The sequence below is a fragment of the Strongylocentrotus purpuratus genome, unplaced genomic scaffold (assembly GCF_000002235.5).
Source record: "Strongylocentrotus purpuratus isolate Spur 01 unplaced genomic scaffold, Spur_5.0 spur5_scaffold_7, whole genome shotgun sequence".
In the NCBI taxonomy this organism is placed as follows: Eukaryota; Metazoa; Echinodermata; class Echinoidea; order Camarodonta; family Strongylocentrotidae; genus Strongylocentrotus; species Strongylocentrotus purpuratus.
In genome coordinates this window covers 36,789,352-36,805,522 of record NW_022145613.1, presented here as the reverse complement: position 1 = coordinate 36,805,522, position 16,171 = coordinate 36,789,352, and the positions used below count along the sequence as shown (strand labels likewise).

The 16,171-nt window shown below is 37.0% G+C and overlaps 1 protein-coding gene across 2 annotated transcripts; it reads right to left on the bottom strand.

Annotated features, from left to right (window-relative positions):
• Window positions 1-502: 502 nt before the first annotated feature.
• LOC583465 (probable Bax inhibitor 1) lies at window positions 503-9,263 on the bottom strand. Of its 2 annotated transcripts, none has more exons than XM_011683152.2 (10): window positions 9,053-9,263; window positions 8,344-8,415; window positions 7,366-7,474; window positions 6,425-6,545; window positions 5,846-5,894; window positions 5,004-5,101; window positions 4,127-4,206; window positions 2,766-2,866; window positions 1,692-1,767; window positions 503-597 (listed from the first exon to the last, which is right to left on the bottom strand). In XM_011683152.2, exons 2-10 carry the CDS (start codon window positions 8,403-8,405, stop codon window positions 568-570), a joined length of 726 nt encoding a protein of 241 aa, XP_011681454.1. In that variant the 5' UTR covers window positions 8,406-8,415; window positions 9,053-9,263; the 3' UTR covers window positions 503-567. The 2 variants fall into 2 exon arrangements, with proteins under 2 accessions (XP_011681454.1, XP_003727398.1); XM_003727350.3 differs by having other exon boundaries at window positions 9,057-9,263.
• Window positions 9,264-16,171: the final 6,908 nt, after the last annotated feature.

Here is a 16,171-nt window from a genome sequence, read left to right as displayed (position 1 = left end):
TGCTATATAATGGTGTTCTGAATAACATCCTTCATTTAGTAGATCCTATGAAGTGCAATGTAATAATTTGTATTAAAATACCAAACACAGGCACATATCAAGACTAGTGAATCACTATCAATTTTTAGCAAAGAGGACTCTTTCATGTGTTATGCATTATCATTGCAAAGGCTTCTTGAAAAGATAATACACATGGGATACCCATCATTATAGCTAATGTTAAACTAAATTTATTTGTGATATAAAAGATGATATTAAAATAAAGTCATTTGTGATAAATCACATACCGGTACCTCCATTGTGAATGTGTAAGGTACAGGGTTTCTCCCATTCTATATTGAAATAACTTTTTGGTGAATTTTCAGGATGATAAAGCCAACCTCTATCATCTAAAGTACATTGATCAATATCAACAAATACCTATCAAAAATAAATATATAGCGTTCCTCATCTGATAATTAGATTTATAGTTGCTCTTTTTAATTTTTTCTCTTGAAATAAAGGTTTCTGATCCTCCTAGAATGCTTGTTGAGATGAGAATGTTTTAACAGGTTGCCTGATGTGAATCTACTTCCTCCTGTTACGACGGTCCTTTTTCTGAAAATCAAAGTAAATTAGCAAAGAGTAGGAACATAATTAGATGAGGATAAAATGCTTCTCCCAATTAATCATTTTAACAGATATGTAACAACATTGAATTGTATACTATCTTCTTCTAAAATGTTATTATCAACTAAAATACTATAAAAGGGATAGTTGAGTTCTGTTGCAGAGGGTGCCACTCAAAATAATTTTTTGTGAGATAATGAAAAACTGAGTTTCATATTTAAAAGAAATTACAATTTAAATGACAAAATCATCTTTGTTTGATCAAAATCGGTTCAGAGACGGCTGAAATATCCATAAATATAACGATTTCTAATACTTGTGTACCACAACAAATATGAGATAATTTGAAAAAGCCGTTGAAAAAAACAAAATAGCGCTGTATTTCACCCATGCCGATGTTGGCTTTTTTGTTGGCATTTTTGTGTTGGTTATATTACACACAACCAGCCGTCCCATGTATTGTTATTTTTAATTTAAAAATTAATTAACAATCACCGTATTTGTTTGAAAGTGCAGCTGAATTGGTATGATCGTATTGGCTAAATTTGACACATTTTGGGGTCTAAAATTACCTTCATAGCAATTTTAGGTTCTAAAAGGGCACTAGAAATGTCATAGATAAGGATAAGAGCAATAACCTTGCACTTTGAAGGCATTTGCGGTCTGAAAACAGAACTCAACTATCCCTTTAATAGCAATTAAGTCATTCTCTATTTCAATGCTTGTATCTCACCAAACTTGCATCATCTGTGGCATCTGGCACTCCCTTTAAACCTCCCCCCCCCCCTTTTTTTTTTTGTGTGATAATGCATTAAAAATTCCCTAATTACAAACATCTCTAATCCACTTTGAAGGCTTGCTAAAAATGAAGCAATTTGGGCACTTTTGCTATTTCTTTTTTTTCCTCATCAATATCTTCATTATTTAAAATGAGTCTATGCAAGACTTAAGTCATTTGAGTGTGTTCTTTTTTCCATCAATATTCAAATGTTTTGTGTAGATAGATTTTCAAGTCTTATTGATATTCCATTTATCAGGTCATACAAAACATGCATGGACTGAGAGATAGAAAGTACACTGACCTCATTGTTCTGAGCCAACAGGATGAGGATATGACGGAACAGGTTGACAAAGTCTAGGAATAGGTCCACAGAGTGCCTGAAGTGGGAAAGACAAGACAAAATAGATGGGATGAAATAATTCATCATCATTAATCACTCAAACTTAGCGTAGGAATGGAGAAATCATCTTTACCCGTTGGGGACTGAATTCTCATATTCCCATCCGGTTCCAGTAGGCAATGTGCAATAAATCAATATGACCCTCAAATATCATCCATAACTTTAGCATGACTACCTTAAAGATGCTACACATCCTACACTTGGAGACAGTGTGCGTGGAGACTGAAGTGTTTACACACAGTCCTCATTACACATGTGTATTGCAGGTTGCCATTATTAGAATTTACATCCCAGGATGGGTAGTTGGGTATGGTATTTAAATTATTTTGTACCTCTCATTTGTGTAATATTTCACTTGAGGAAAAAAGAAAAAACTTCACAAGAGCTTCGTATTGATAGCATCTACCTATTTATCCTCCAAAATCAAAGAAATCTGATGAAAATACCTTGAGGGCCTACCAAAACTCTTTGAGACCTTTAATGTAGCCCACATCAATCATGGTCGTAACAAAAGAATATACAGATGATCTGTGTGAAAAATTATTCACACATTCCATTCTCATTAGTATCAAGATGACATTGTAGCATTTCCGTTGAGCCCACCACACTACAAGATTGACTGCAAACTGATTTTTTTAAAACAATTTGTAGGCATTGCTACAACCCTTTTTTCCCATTTTCCCTTTCTTTATTGAAATATAAACAACATTCCACCATACAGCAGGCTTGCATTTGGTGCATCTGCAAGCCTACTGTATATCTACATCACCATGCAAGCCGATACTTACAAGCAGCATCTAACATTCCAACATGTAAAATTTTCATGAAGGTGGATGTGAAAATTCATGTGATTAGTAAATTATATACAATACCGGTATATATAATATAATTATGTTTTCTTCACGAATCGGACCACAGTCGGATCATATGGTGTGCAGTTGGCTCTAGAGACTAAAGTATGTGAGTGATACTTACATGATGAAGTCTCTATCACCTCTCAGATGTTTCTCAACGATGAGTTGGGTGTCAAAGAGGATGAATGCACTGAAGATCACTACTCCAAGATACAGACCAAACTACATGGGAAACACAGAAATCGTCATTTTTTATTATTTTCAAATCATTGATACATCACTAAAACTAAGAATGCACATTAATGACATTTTCCAAAACATATTGCTGTCATTCTTCAACAATTTAGGCTTTATTTGTCAAATACATTACATCACCTTACTTCATATCTAAATTATATTTTTATTAGTCGTATACTCTGAATAGAACAAGAAAAAGCAGGTAAACAGGATCATTCAAGCCAAGGCTACTGCCTGAATACACAAGACAAGGCAGAACAAAAATTATACCTTTTAAACAAAAATACAATGGAAAAAAATAAAACGATCATGTCATATGGAATCGCTACGTCAGCTTGGGCACCTAAGAAAATGGACTAAAAAAATCATATACTATAGGGCAATTCCACGGTAACGGAAGGACACTCAGACAAGATTTTTGAACTTCAGGTTCATACTAAAAGAAATGTTTTATTAGTATGTATTAAACTATGGGGAACAAAATGTGTTTCAGTCAAGTGGAAAGCTTCATCAACTTCACAAAGTTTGGATAAACACTAATTAACTGGAAAAACCATGTCCATTTTTATGTCCTTCCGTTACCGAGATAATTAATATGCACATTCTTAAACTACTTAACTATAATGACAATTTTTTTGGGGAGAATTAAAGGCACTTATATAGGTCTTATATCTGTACTGTTTCACATCTTATACTAATAAAACAGTTCTTTTAGTATGAACCTGAAGTTCAAAAATCTTGTCTGAGTGTCCTTCCGTTACCGTGGAATTGCCCTATAATATTGTTTAGGCAGTACATGTATATACAGAAATAATATACATGTAGTTATAGTGGAATTAATGGGGAGAAAAAAGGGCAAAAAACTAGTAAATAAAGATAAGATAGCTTGCATTATTAGATAAACACCTGAGCATGACCCTACATGTAGCAAAATTAACTCTGGATCGTTCCTAATTTCTTGTATTTAGTTCTCCTAATGATTTCATTATACTATAATATCAATCAGCAACTCTGCAATGTCATATATAGCTTTCTTAAGAACAAAATATTGATTTACATATTGTAGTAATAACTTCTGCACCTATTTCACATGTATCGTAACACATAATTGAAATGTTTACTTTATTACAACAAATTAATTATTGGTATAGATTTAATGGGTAGAACCTTGCTAATGGTGTCGTGCAAATAATTCCATAAGAACATTTGGAAATAATAAATGTTGATAATCCTGTGAAGACTTACCTGAAACACCATGGCTGACCTGAAGAAGATGTTGACAATAGACATGATGAACATCATGGACAGACCTGACATCAGAGGTCCTTTACAAACAAATAGACAAACAAAACACAGTAAATAAACAAACAAAAATAAACATTTTAATACATAACCCTCATACATTGTACTTCATAAGCTCATTGTGAATGATTCAGAGTGCTAGTATTGCATTTCCGCTTACCATTGTATCTGGCACTTCACTGCTTTTCACAAATATGCCCCATTCACCCATACTATATCCAACAAGTGTTGCAGTAATGCTAATTGCAGCTCCTTGGAAGCTATACCGGGATGTCAATCATGTCATGTACCAATGAGGGTACAAGGGTACCAAGTTTGTGTCGTCCCACATAGACTATATACAATAAAACTTGTGTGTGCCCATGCAGGTTAAAATAGGCATGGGTTCCTTTATAGCATGTAGGACCCGGTAGGAGGCCGCTCTGAACGTAGCTGGGTTTGCAATGAGTAAATCAAGTAAATCAAGCTTTGATCAAGAATTTTGTTGCTATTTTCCAATTTATCTAAGATTGATCTCTTCACAAAACTACCTTTGACGACCAATAAGCTACGCAAGGTGACAAATGATGAACTATTGGGTCTTTCTTAGCTTGTTAACCTAATGGATGCAAATTATTCGGTATAATACACGATTCCTTACACCTCAGCCCAAGATATCTCAGGCTTTAATAATAGTATACAAATTTGCAATCTGATCCCTGTAAAATAAGTCAACATGCATGTGTAGCTGCTAATCATTATGAGCCCAATTCTACTAACAAATGCACTTAAGGCTACGCACATCTCAGGGATCTCATCTCTGATAGTGCATTGACCTTACCTGCTAAGAAGAGCATAGTTCTCTGTTGTGACATCAATGCAGCTAGACTGAAGCACACAAACACTACAGTGGTAGCCATGAATGCTGTCGTGATGATCCTACAAAATAAAATATAATCATGCCAATCATTCATGTTTATTAATGACATCAAGAAATATATGACTGTAATCAAACAACTACATGTAGATACCAATAGTATTCACATGTAATATTATTCTAGGGAGGGGAGGGTTGATTATTGATTAGTGACTAAGAACCTTAGAAAACTCACAAAGTGACATGATTTTAAAGCTCGAAGTTCAGAGGACAAAGAATGCAAGTAAACCTGGATTATAGCAATCTGTACATGTCTACATCTATAACTGGCTGCATGTTTCGGGCACTTCTGCACGACTACGTAATTAGTTCATCGATTGAAGAAGAGTCAACTGTCTAATTCCACCGCATGTCCTGAACACTTAATCTGTCTTTGCAAAGAAGCAAGACCCTGTTTACAAATATCCTCCTTGCCATACATGTAACCTCTACTAGTTAATCATCATCAATCATCAATGATTTTCAAGGAGAATAATGTTTCATGGAAAGTTCACATTTGGCTACTTTGATACATAGACATAAATATTGCATAACATACAGGGAGTCATGATCCTGTTTTGAAGGGGACAACAAGTCTTTGAAATTTGTTTGTAAACATAGGATTAGATTTAATGATAATAATAATAATAATATTCAGCTTTATATAGCGCTTAATACATCTCGGACAACTCTAAGCACTTTACAGATATACTTAACAGATTTATTCTCTACGACTATTCAATTAAACAAACTTAAGGTTGACTTACGTAGGATCAATTTCTGCAACAACCTTGAGAAGAGGGCCAGTGCTCACACCTGAAATAATAATATAAGTCTTTGTAATGAATTACAATGAATGGCACAAAATACCATCAAACACCTTCTACATTGCCTTCATGGCTGTTGTAAATACTACACATTCTATAAAATAGCATCTTAATGCATTAATATTCTTACTCTGTTTCTAAAGTTCACTTTGCAAGATGTCCAATTGTTCTAGCCTCCATGAACAATTTACAGCACAAGTCGCAGCCCTGTGTTCATTAATCATGGTCCCTCTTACGAGAGATACTTTTTTATCATCATAGTTTGTGCATGTAAGACAATTCTCGCTTACATACCATGATTTGGCCAGCAGTGTAACAACATTTTTTCCTCCTGCACAATTGTGCACATAAAAATTTTCTCAAAATTTCCATCATCATTCAAGAAAAATCATGATGAATTGTCTTAGGAGGCTTACATTTCGGCTCTTCTCTAGCAACTTTTAACACTTTGGAAATCATGTACACTTGCTCTGAATTTCTTGTAACCCCATCTTCTAGTTTCAAACTAGATGTACTCACCGACACAGAAGGCAAATCCGAGGAGGATGGACAGTCTCTTGCCCTGGTTCTCCACCGTCTGAGGAATGCTGCGCAGCCAGAAGAAAAGGCCCAAGGTCGCGATGGTGGTGAGGAATTGACCCTGTGAGGATTGAACAAATACTGGTCAGGCCCTAAGATTTTAGACATGATTCATGTAACTATCTGTAGGGTAGGAAGGTTAGACTCTGCCTAGGATTACAGTTCAATAGTAAAGTAATAAGATGAGATGTTTCCTGAAGGTAATGGGAGGGGGGGGGGGGGCAATATCGTTAATGTATTTTGGTACTAAGAATACTTTAACATTTAAAATGATTTATATTATTCATACATGAATATTTAAATTAATTATACAGTTGTCAACGAGTCCATATGATCATATAGTTAAAATGTAAAAGTATGATTTATTGTTCTAAAAAAATGTAGTGCTGAGTTTATTAATGAGCAATGTGTAACTTAAAATGTGTTCAATTGACCTATGCTCTATATACTGTATATAGTTGTAACCATGTGAAAGAAGAATTTCCACTCAATGTGGACAATAAAACAAATCAATCAATCATTAAACCCATTACAGGTAAACTACTGAGCTGAAAAAAACTACACCAACTCACATTCCTATATTGATTCCCCTTTTCTGTCGTGCAATGAATACTATACGATATTACATAGGGATGGGAAGCACTAGTACAGATTAAAAATCAAGATGTAGTGTTGTGAATTATTTTTGGGGTGTGGGATCGGTCAATGTTTACATCAGAAGAAGGTTCAAATCAATGAGACTGTCTTGTTATCCTCTGCAGATTTCCCTGTGAAATGGAGGGAAGGTGGAGGGTTTGAGCCTTAGGGGAGGAGGGGAGGAGGGGAGGAGGTATAAGGGGAGGGGGGGGGGCTTCAAGAGAGAGAAGGGACATATTTAATACCTGAAGGATATGAAGCACAGCATTCACGTAGCTTCCTACTGCTGCTGCCATCATGCACATGGCCAAACAGGAGTAGACTTTCTTCAGATGAGACTGACAATCTTTTGTCCTGAAGTGAGAAGAAAAGGGAACATATCCTTGTTCAATAAATTCTATGTTCAAATATAACCACACTGCCTCATTCTAGAATACAAGGCCTAATCCTGCAAGTCAAACATTTGCACAGGTGGACAGATTTTGTCATACTTAAAGAGAAGGCTGAGAAGGAAGAGGTGAAAAATAATTTGGGAGCATTATCATTCTTATTATGCAAGTATGGAAAACAATCAGATAAGACATGTTCCCTGAAAAGCATGGCTCTTCAAATGCCTTCATATTCTAAATATGTCATGTAACATCGTAAAACTTGGGGGTAGGATTTTTACGCCACGTGTTTGTGTATTCCCATATACATCTTTCTGTATACAGTGTTTGTAACTTTACCAAGACTTGGCCAAATTTCTTATCTTTTGATGATTCCAGAACCTTGCAATACACACAAATTCTTATATGCTAGATAAAGACCAGTTCTGGTCATGCGATTGCATCATCTAGCATATAAGTATTGGTGTGTACTGCAAGGTTCGGGAATCATCAAAATGAAAAGAAATTTGGCCCAGTCTTGGTAAAGTAAGAAGTTTTATCATCATGTATTAGTCATTTAGTCAAATCATATTATTTCACATGATTGGTAATAAGAGCTTCCATGTCAATTTTTGATCGAGAGGGGGGGCGTTTACAAAACTGGTCTTTACTTTTAAAGTTGAAACATTATCAAATGTACATTGCACAGGCACAGCTTGTATTTCTTTCTTTTTAAAGACTTTTGGGATCATTTAATCTCCATCCCTGTCTAGACTCTATATGTACTTTTTGTTATCAATCAGGAAGATATATATTCTTATAATGACTGTATTCGTTAAGAGATTTTATACTTACAGCTGTGAGAACTGGAACATGGAATTCCATTCAATTTTACGGTTTCCACCGAGAAGATCCATTATCCTTGATCTGAAAATAAAAGAAACTCTAATGAAAGTAGACTAAGTGCATATAAACGAACATAGGTAGGTAGATACTAGATAGTGTTAAAATGCTTCTCACATATGGAACTCAATGTAACATTTCCATTGGTGTATTACACCGTTTGATTAGATCTATTTACTCCCACATGCTTCCTCTAAAAATTGTACTAGGGTCTACCATCTGAAAATATTATGATGGGGTTAATAAAGTTAATGGAAATGGACGGCTTAGGTTTTTAAATACGAATTGGTGCAATTTTTTTTTTTTAATTGTCAAAGAATTTCTGAGATTATGGGAGATATCATCATTGCAATCGCACAACAAACGTGCCACCAAGCCCACCAACTTCTGACAGCAGACCCTATGGCCGGCTTTTATCTCTAAAGAGAGGAGCCGACTCTACCCAAATAAGAGGCTAACAAAAGAAATAGACAGAAATTTTCAGTCTAGAATTGATGGGCCCATATCATTATTATTCATACACTTCAGAAATTCAGCCACTCTCAGCTCATCACAGTCAGTCACACTCACACTCACTGGACTAAGCTATAGCGGCGAGCGCTGCACTGGCACACATACGATTACAAATACAATCAACAAATTTCTAATCTACTCGACTCACTCACTCGTTAGTAGTAGTAAACGGTTGAAAATTGACGATTTGCGCTCCCTTCTGTAGGCAGCCTTCTGTGATATTTGAAGTTTTGGATACGCCGGGAAAAGTAACGGGTTGTGCCTTTTTTGTGGATCTATTCGTTATTTGTAGGGTCCTCGATTGTTTACGTTCTTCGGGAGTACGGGTTCACGTTCAATATACGAGAAATTACGTCACGTATAATACGTATAGGTACACATTCGCTGACATGCTAAGCTATATACATCATGATAGCATAGTGCACGCAGACACTACATACCGATCGGAAGCAGCGAAAAGATATACGCTATTTTTATGTTTTTTTATAAAAATAAGTCCAAGTGGGCAATATGAGTGAGAACAAAAAAGAGGGATGGAACTTTCGAGGGAAGGGATTTGGTACTTGAAAATCTAACTAGAATAATTATATTTGCTATATAGCGCATAACTACGGAAGCCCATTAGTGCCACCTACGAAATAAATTTAAGAGAAATTATCTGGCGGCCGCCAAATAATTATCTGGCGGCCGCCAGTTAATTATCTGGCGGCCGCCACTTAATTATCTGGCGGCCGCCAGTTAATTATCTGGCGGCCGCCAGATAATTATCCGTGTCTTCACGGTTGTTTCATCGCAAAGCATGCCGGGACATAATTCTAGTACATTTTTACCTTCGCCGTGATCAGCTGTCCCGTTGCAAACAACGGGATTCTTATCGAAGCAACATCTTAATCTTGTACATAATCCGCTATTCTGCAGTGATTTTCTTTCACTCCAGTATCGTTTGTACGGTAAGAAACCAGTTTGTGTTTATTCATTTTTATGACGAATAAAGCTGATAATACGACGTAATGCATGAGAGTGGGCCGGGTCAAGCTTTAGTAAATGTAGGCCTAGACCTCTAGATCTAGTCCCGTATGTTTAAATGTGTGTGCATTTTAAGTAGACTGATTGCCTTGTGTCTTAGGTAGAAGTTAACCAAATTTACAGTAAAATGAGACTTATGTCTCAGGAAATATGAATAGGTCTAGATCCTATAGACTATACATATTTGATATTGGAATAGGATCTACTAGAATGACCGACAGTTGGATAGTAATGGCAATTAGTAAATGTAAAAAAGTAAAAAAGGCCATGAAAACGATAGATTTGTCGATCTTGATCTGAATATAATAGTCTATTATATGTATTGATGAGCTCTACTTGAGGATCTACATGACAGGGGCGTATGAAGGAATTTTTCGAGGGGGGGGGGGGGGTTAAAATTTGAAAATCGTGCCGAAAATTTCACATCGACTCAACCAGCCGGTGAATGAGGGGGGGGGGGGGGGGGGTCGGTTAGAGCATCTATTTTTTCCCGAAAATATGAATTTGGCAGACCGATATTTTGTTCAGTTGATGGTAAGGTCACCTTGTTGGGGTCACCCTTTAGCACAAAAATATTTCCCCATGATCTAATGTGATAAGGGTTCTTTTGTTACCGTTATTCTTCAGGTTACAAACTTAAATTTGATTGTCTTTTTCCTTTTATTTATCAGTTGCAGCATCATCAAACACTATATGGCCGATGAATCAGAAGATGACGTGGATGCTACGAGAGAGCTCATTTCACAATGGACAACAGAAGTGATACGTGACTTTCTACAAGGAGGGGACTCAAGCTTGGAGAAGTCATTATTTTATGGGTGTTCTCTGCCCTGACGCTGGGGGTACTGTTCAGCCATTCGAGGTAGAGAGGTAGAGAGGTAGAGAGGAACTGGACGATGGATGGATGGGGGGGGGGGGGAAGAAAGGCATGTAGAGATGGCCGTCTACTATGTATAGAGACATTTGTGTGCTACTGGATAAGGACCCTCCATCACTAGAGGGAAGAATAATGAGAGACTACAAAGAGGGGAAGGCATTTAGTTATTTTGCCAGTTTCTGGTTAGGGAGACATTTGTTTCATCTCCTGGGAGAAAGCTGTCTGAAATTCAAAATGTATTTGATACTTGAATAAATTTAGTTCATTTTCTAGACTGGTTCATGTCAAACCATTGATTCTGCTTTCTTGTGAGTATACACTGTAGTCAGAGAGAAAGAGAAGTAACACGAGTAAAGAATGAAAATTGAAAAAGAAGCCAATATTTGAACGAGGAGGAGAAAATGGAGATTACGTTGTTGCCCATCAAGTTGGAATAATTGTTCTTACTGTTTGTACATAATGGTCATATATTATAAGAACTGTATTGATCAATCTCAGGAGTCTTATACATGTAGATTGATTAATACAGTTTTGAGATGATGATGATGATCGTGATGATGAACGAGAAGGAGAAGAGGAGGAATATATCAAGAGTTGATGAAGAAAAGATTGATAGAGGGGTTATCATTACAGAGAGAGAGAAAGAGAGATAGACTAACATGAGGAAGGGAGAGCAAGAACAAGGCTATGACATAGGGGAAGAGATAGAAATCAAAATTATATTTATACAAACATTTACTAAATTAAAATAATAAATTAGAATACAAGGCGAGAGGAAAGAATGCAAACTAAAATTAAGCAAAGACCATCACTATATCGTTCACATTATAATATAAATTAAGAAAAGGTACATGGAAACATGTACATTTGTAAAATTCAATCTTTCATTCTCTTGATCTTCCTCTTCACACCTAATTCTTGCTCTCCCTGTCTATCTCTCCCACCCCTCTCCGTCTCTCTCTCTCTCTCTTTCTCTCCCCCTCTCTCTCTCTTATTATCACTCTTTCTCTTTCATTAAGTGTCGACATCTCTCTCAATGCCTCTCTCTGTTTCTATGTTTCTCTTGTTAAATATTTTAAACATCAGGTCTGTCTGACCTTCCTCTCTTGAATAAATCATGAATAACTTCAACTCAGTGTCCTACATACAGTAATGATTGCTTAGTAGTCATCTACAACCCTCGCTGTGTTGTTTGATTTTATTTATAAAATAAATATAACCATGAGATCAATATCAACAGGTTTAATGCAATGCATATAAGTTGACATCCTATGAAGAAGTAGTACCAATCTCTACCAATCTCTGGTTCGTAACAAAATTTAAAAAATTAAAATATAAAAAAAACGCTACTTTTAAAGCGCTTACCACCAAAATCTCTAAGCGCTATAACAAACAAAAATAGACTGATAAACAATTACATATTAAACAAAACAAAAAAAGTGTGAATAAACCTACAAATTACAATACATATACTGTACATGTACATCAAAGTGAACAGAGCCTGGCAGCAGAGTTTTGGATTCTCTGGAGTTTTGCAATGAAAAAGATCTGCCCGTATTGACTTAACACAGGGGACTTATGCTAAAAAAAAGGGAAGGGGGGGGGGTGCTGGGAACACGCATGTGCTTACCCTAAATAACACTGAGTTGGGGGGGGGGGGGGGGTACCACCTTTAATGCAAACGCATTTAAAGGGATCCGGTAACTTTATCTCAGATTCTGAAACAAAATCCTGGATTTAGCTCATGCTGCAATGATAATTTTAGGTCAGTCAAGAACTCAATGACTTTTACAATCCAATCGCCCGTCTGATTTCAAGATATTTACGATTGGAAATCGAAACCAAATTTTGGGTTTGTCAAACGCTTTTCATAACACTACAAGTCTATTAGGGAAAACGAGTATGGTAAAAGGGGTCAATCAAAGATTTTTACTTTTTTGAGGCACTTCTTGATCATTTTGAAGTGCAGTTTTGTTAGGGCTTCAGTATTAATACACCATATCGCAGACACTGGTAGCACGTAGGGCCATACGTCAATCTCGAATTAAACATTGTTAAACCCCGGCCCCCCCCCCCACTCAGTGTTATTTAGGGTAGGCATATGCTTGTTCCCTCTTTTTGAAAGCACCCCCTATCTGAGGACTGCCAACATTTCCGAACCCCCCTTTCGCGGGCTTTTCCTGCCTTGGAGACTCCCCTAAATCATGAAAAATGCTCAATGTACCCCCTAAATTCGGAATAATTTCTCAGGAGTCCAAAGAGATAAGAGAAATAAAGAAAAAATACCCCCTTTTTAAAGAAATCTCCGGGTGAAAAGTTAATACACCCCTTTTTGTACAATTCTCGGGCCGGACATTTTGGTAACACGCATGGGGTCCATCTGTTCTCGGAGTGGGGGGGGGGGGCCTGGTGTTAAACAATGCCTTTTACAATACCTTTACAACATACACCATTGGCTGTCACATGGTTTGGAAATCACATTACAGATAATAATTCTACAATTGTAAGGTTTCACCTGTCATCATTTGATACCCGAAGGAACGCTTTTTTAGGGGCTAAATCTAATTTTTTTCACAAGGCAAAATTAACTATATGCCTTCCCCTCTTTGAAGTCTCTCATTATTTTTCCCTCTAGTGATGGAGGGTCCTTATCCAGTAGGTACATACATAGTAGGCCAGTTCTGCATTCCTACCCCCCCCCCCCCCCCCCCCATCCTCCCTATCCATCCATTGTCCAGTTCCTCTCAGTCTTAAAGGGGAAGTCCACCCTGAAATTAAGTTAGTTTTAATAGGAGTAGAAAAATGAGAGAAACAAGTCAGTGAAAGTTTGAGCAAATTCCGATTAAAAATAAGGAAGTTAGGATTTTTGAAGTTGTGATCAATCAAACACAAATTGGCAACTCTATGACGTATCATGCGAGCTCAACTTCCATTTGCTCAGTACTAAAAAAATCTAAAATTTTCATTTTCCCTTAAGAAAAATTTCAACCATTCATGCACCCTAAATATAATAATTGCAAATATGTTTCTATACTCCCCCTGCAAGGAACAAATATATATTCCGTCATCAATAACGAAGAAAACATGATTTTATGGAATATTATGCACAAAGCAAATGAAGGAGAGCTCGTATAATAAGTCACAGAGTTGCCAATTTGTATTTGATTGATCACAACTTCAATAATTCATAACTTTCTTATTTTCATTCAGAATTTGCTCAAACTTTCACTCACCTGATTTTCTTATTATTCTGCCTCTATCGAAACAAACTTATTTTGGGGTGGACTTTCCCTTTAACCTCGGATGGCTAAAAAGCTACCCCAGCGTCAAGGCAGCCGGCAGAGAACACCCATAAAATAATGACTCCTCGGTTTGCAAGCTTGAGTCTCCTCCTTGTAGAAAGTCACGTAGCACTTCTGTTGTCCATTGTGAAATGAGCTCTTTAGTAACATCTACGTCATCTTCTGATTCATTGGTCATCGTGTTCGATGATGCTGCAACTGATAAATAAAAGGAGAAAGGCATGTCAAATTTAAGTTTGTGACCACAAGAATAATTGTAACAAAAGAATCCTTATCACTTCTTTAACACAAGTTCATGTAGACCCATGTAGATGCTCAAGTTGAGGTCATCGATATCAGACTATATCCAGCAGGGGCGTACGCAGGATTTTTTCAAGGGGGGTTTTAAACAAAACAAAGGGGGGTTTTAGGGGGGTTTTCTTAAAAATACACACGTAAAAAATGCCAAAGGGGGGGGGGGTTTAAACCCCCAAACACCCCCCCCCCCCCTGCGTACGCGCCTGATATCCAGATCCAGATCGACAAATCTATCGTTTTTATGGCCTCTTTTTTACTTTTTTTTTACATTTACTGATTTAGGGCCTAGAGTCTAGACTAATTCATTTGCCATCACCATCACTATCTAACTGTCGGCCATTCTAGTAGATCCTATTCCAATATCAATTATGTATAGTTTATAGGATCTAGACCTATTCATATTTCCTGAGACATAAGTCTCATTTTACTGTAAATTTGGTTAACTTCTACCTAAAACAAAGGCAATCAGTCTACTTAAAATGCACACACATTTAAACATACGGGACTAAAGTTAGATCTAGGCCTACATTTACTAAAGTTGGACCCCGGCCCACTCTCATTACGTCGTATTATCAGCTTTATTCGTCATAAAAATGAATAAGCACAAACTTTGGTTTCTTACCGTACAAATGATACTGGAGTGAAAGAAAATCACTGCAGAATAGCGGATTATGTACAAGATTAAGATGTTGCTTCGATAATCCCGTTGTTTGCAACGGGACAGCTGATCACGGCGAAGGTAAAAATGTACTAGAATTATGTCCCGGCATGCTTTGCGATAAAACAACCGTGAAGACACGGATAATTATCTGGCGGCCGCCAGATAATTATCTGGCGGCCGCCAGATAATTAACTGGCGGCCGCCAGATAATTAACTGGCGGCCGCCAGATAAATAACTGGCGGCCGCCAGATAATTAACTGGCGGCCGCCAGATAAATAACTGGCGGCCGCCAGATAATTAACTGGCGGCCGCCAGATAATTAACTGGCGGCCGCCAGATAATTATCCGTGTCCTCACGGTTGTTTCATCGCAAAGCATGCAGGGACATAATTCTAGTACATTTTTTTCCAATCGTAAATATCTTGATAATCAGACAGGCGATTGGATTGTAAAAGTCATTGAGTTCTTGACTGACCTAAAATTATCATTGCAGCATGAGCTCAATCCAGGATTTTGTTTCAGAATCTGAGATAAAGTTACCGGATCCCTTTAAATGCGTTTGCATTAAAGGTGGTACCCCCCCCCCCCCCCACAACTCAGTGTTATTTAGGGTAAGCACATGCGTGTTCCCAGCACCCCCCCCCCCCCTTTTTTTTTTAGCATAAGTCCCCTGTGTTAAGTCAATACGGGCAGATCTTTTTCATTGCAAAACTCCAGAGAATCCAAAACTCTGCTGCCAGGCTCTGTTCACTTTGATGTACATGTACGGTATATGTATTGTAATTTGTAGGTTTATTCACACTTTTTTTGTTTTGTTTAATATGTAATTGTTTATCAGTCTATTTTTGTTTGTTATAGCGCTTAGAGATTTTGGTGGTAAGCGCTTTAAAAGTAGCGTTTTTTTTTTATATTTTAATTTTTTGAATTTGTTACGTGCCAGAGAATTTGGGAACACGCATGCGGTACCTCCGTTCCGGAGTGGTGGGGGGGGGGGGTGGGGGTGGTACTACTTTTTCATAGGATGTCAACTTATATGCATTGCATTAAACCTGTTGATATTGATCTCATGGTTATATTTATTTTATAAATAAAATCAAACAACA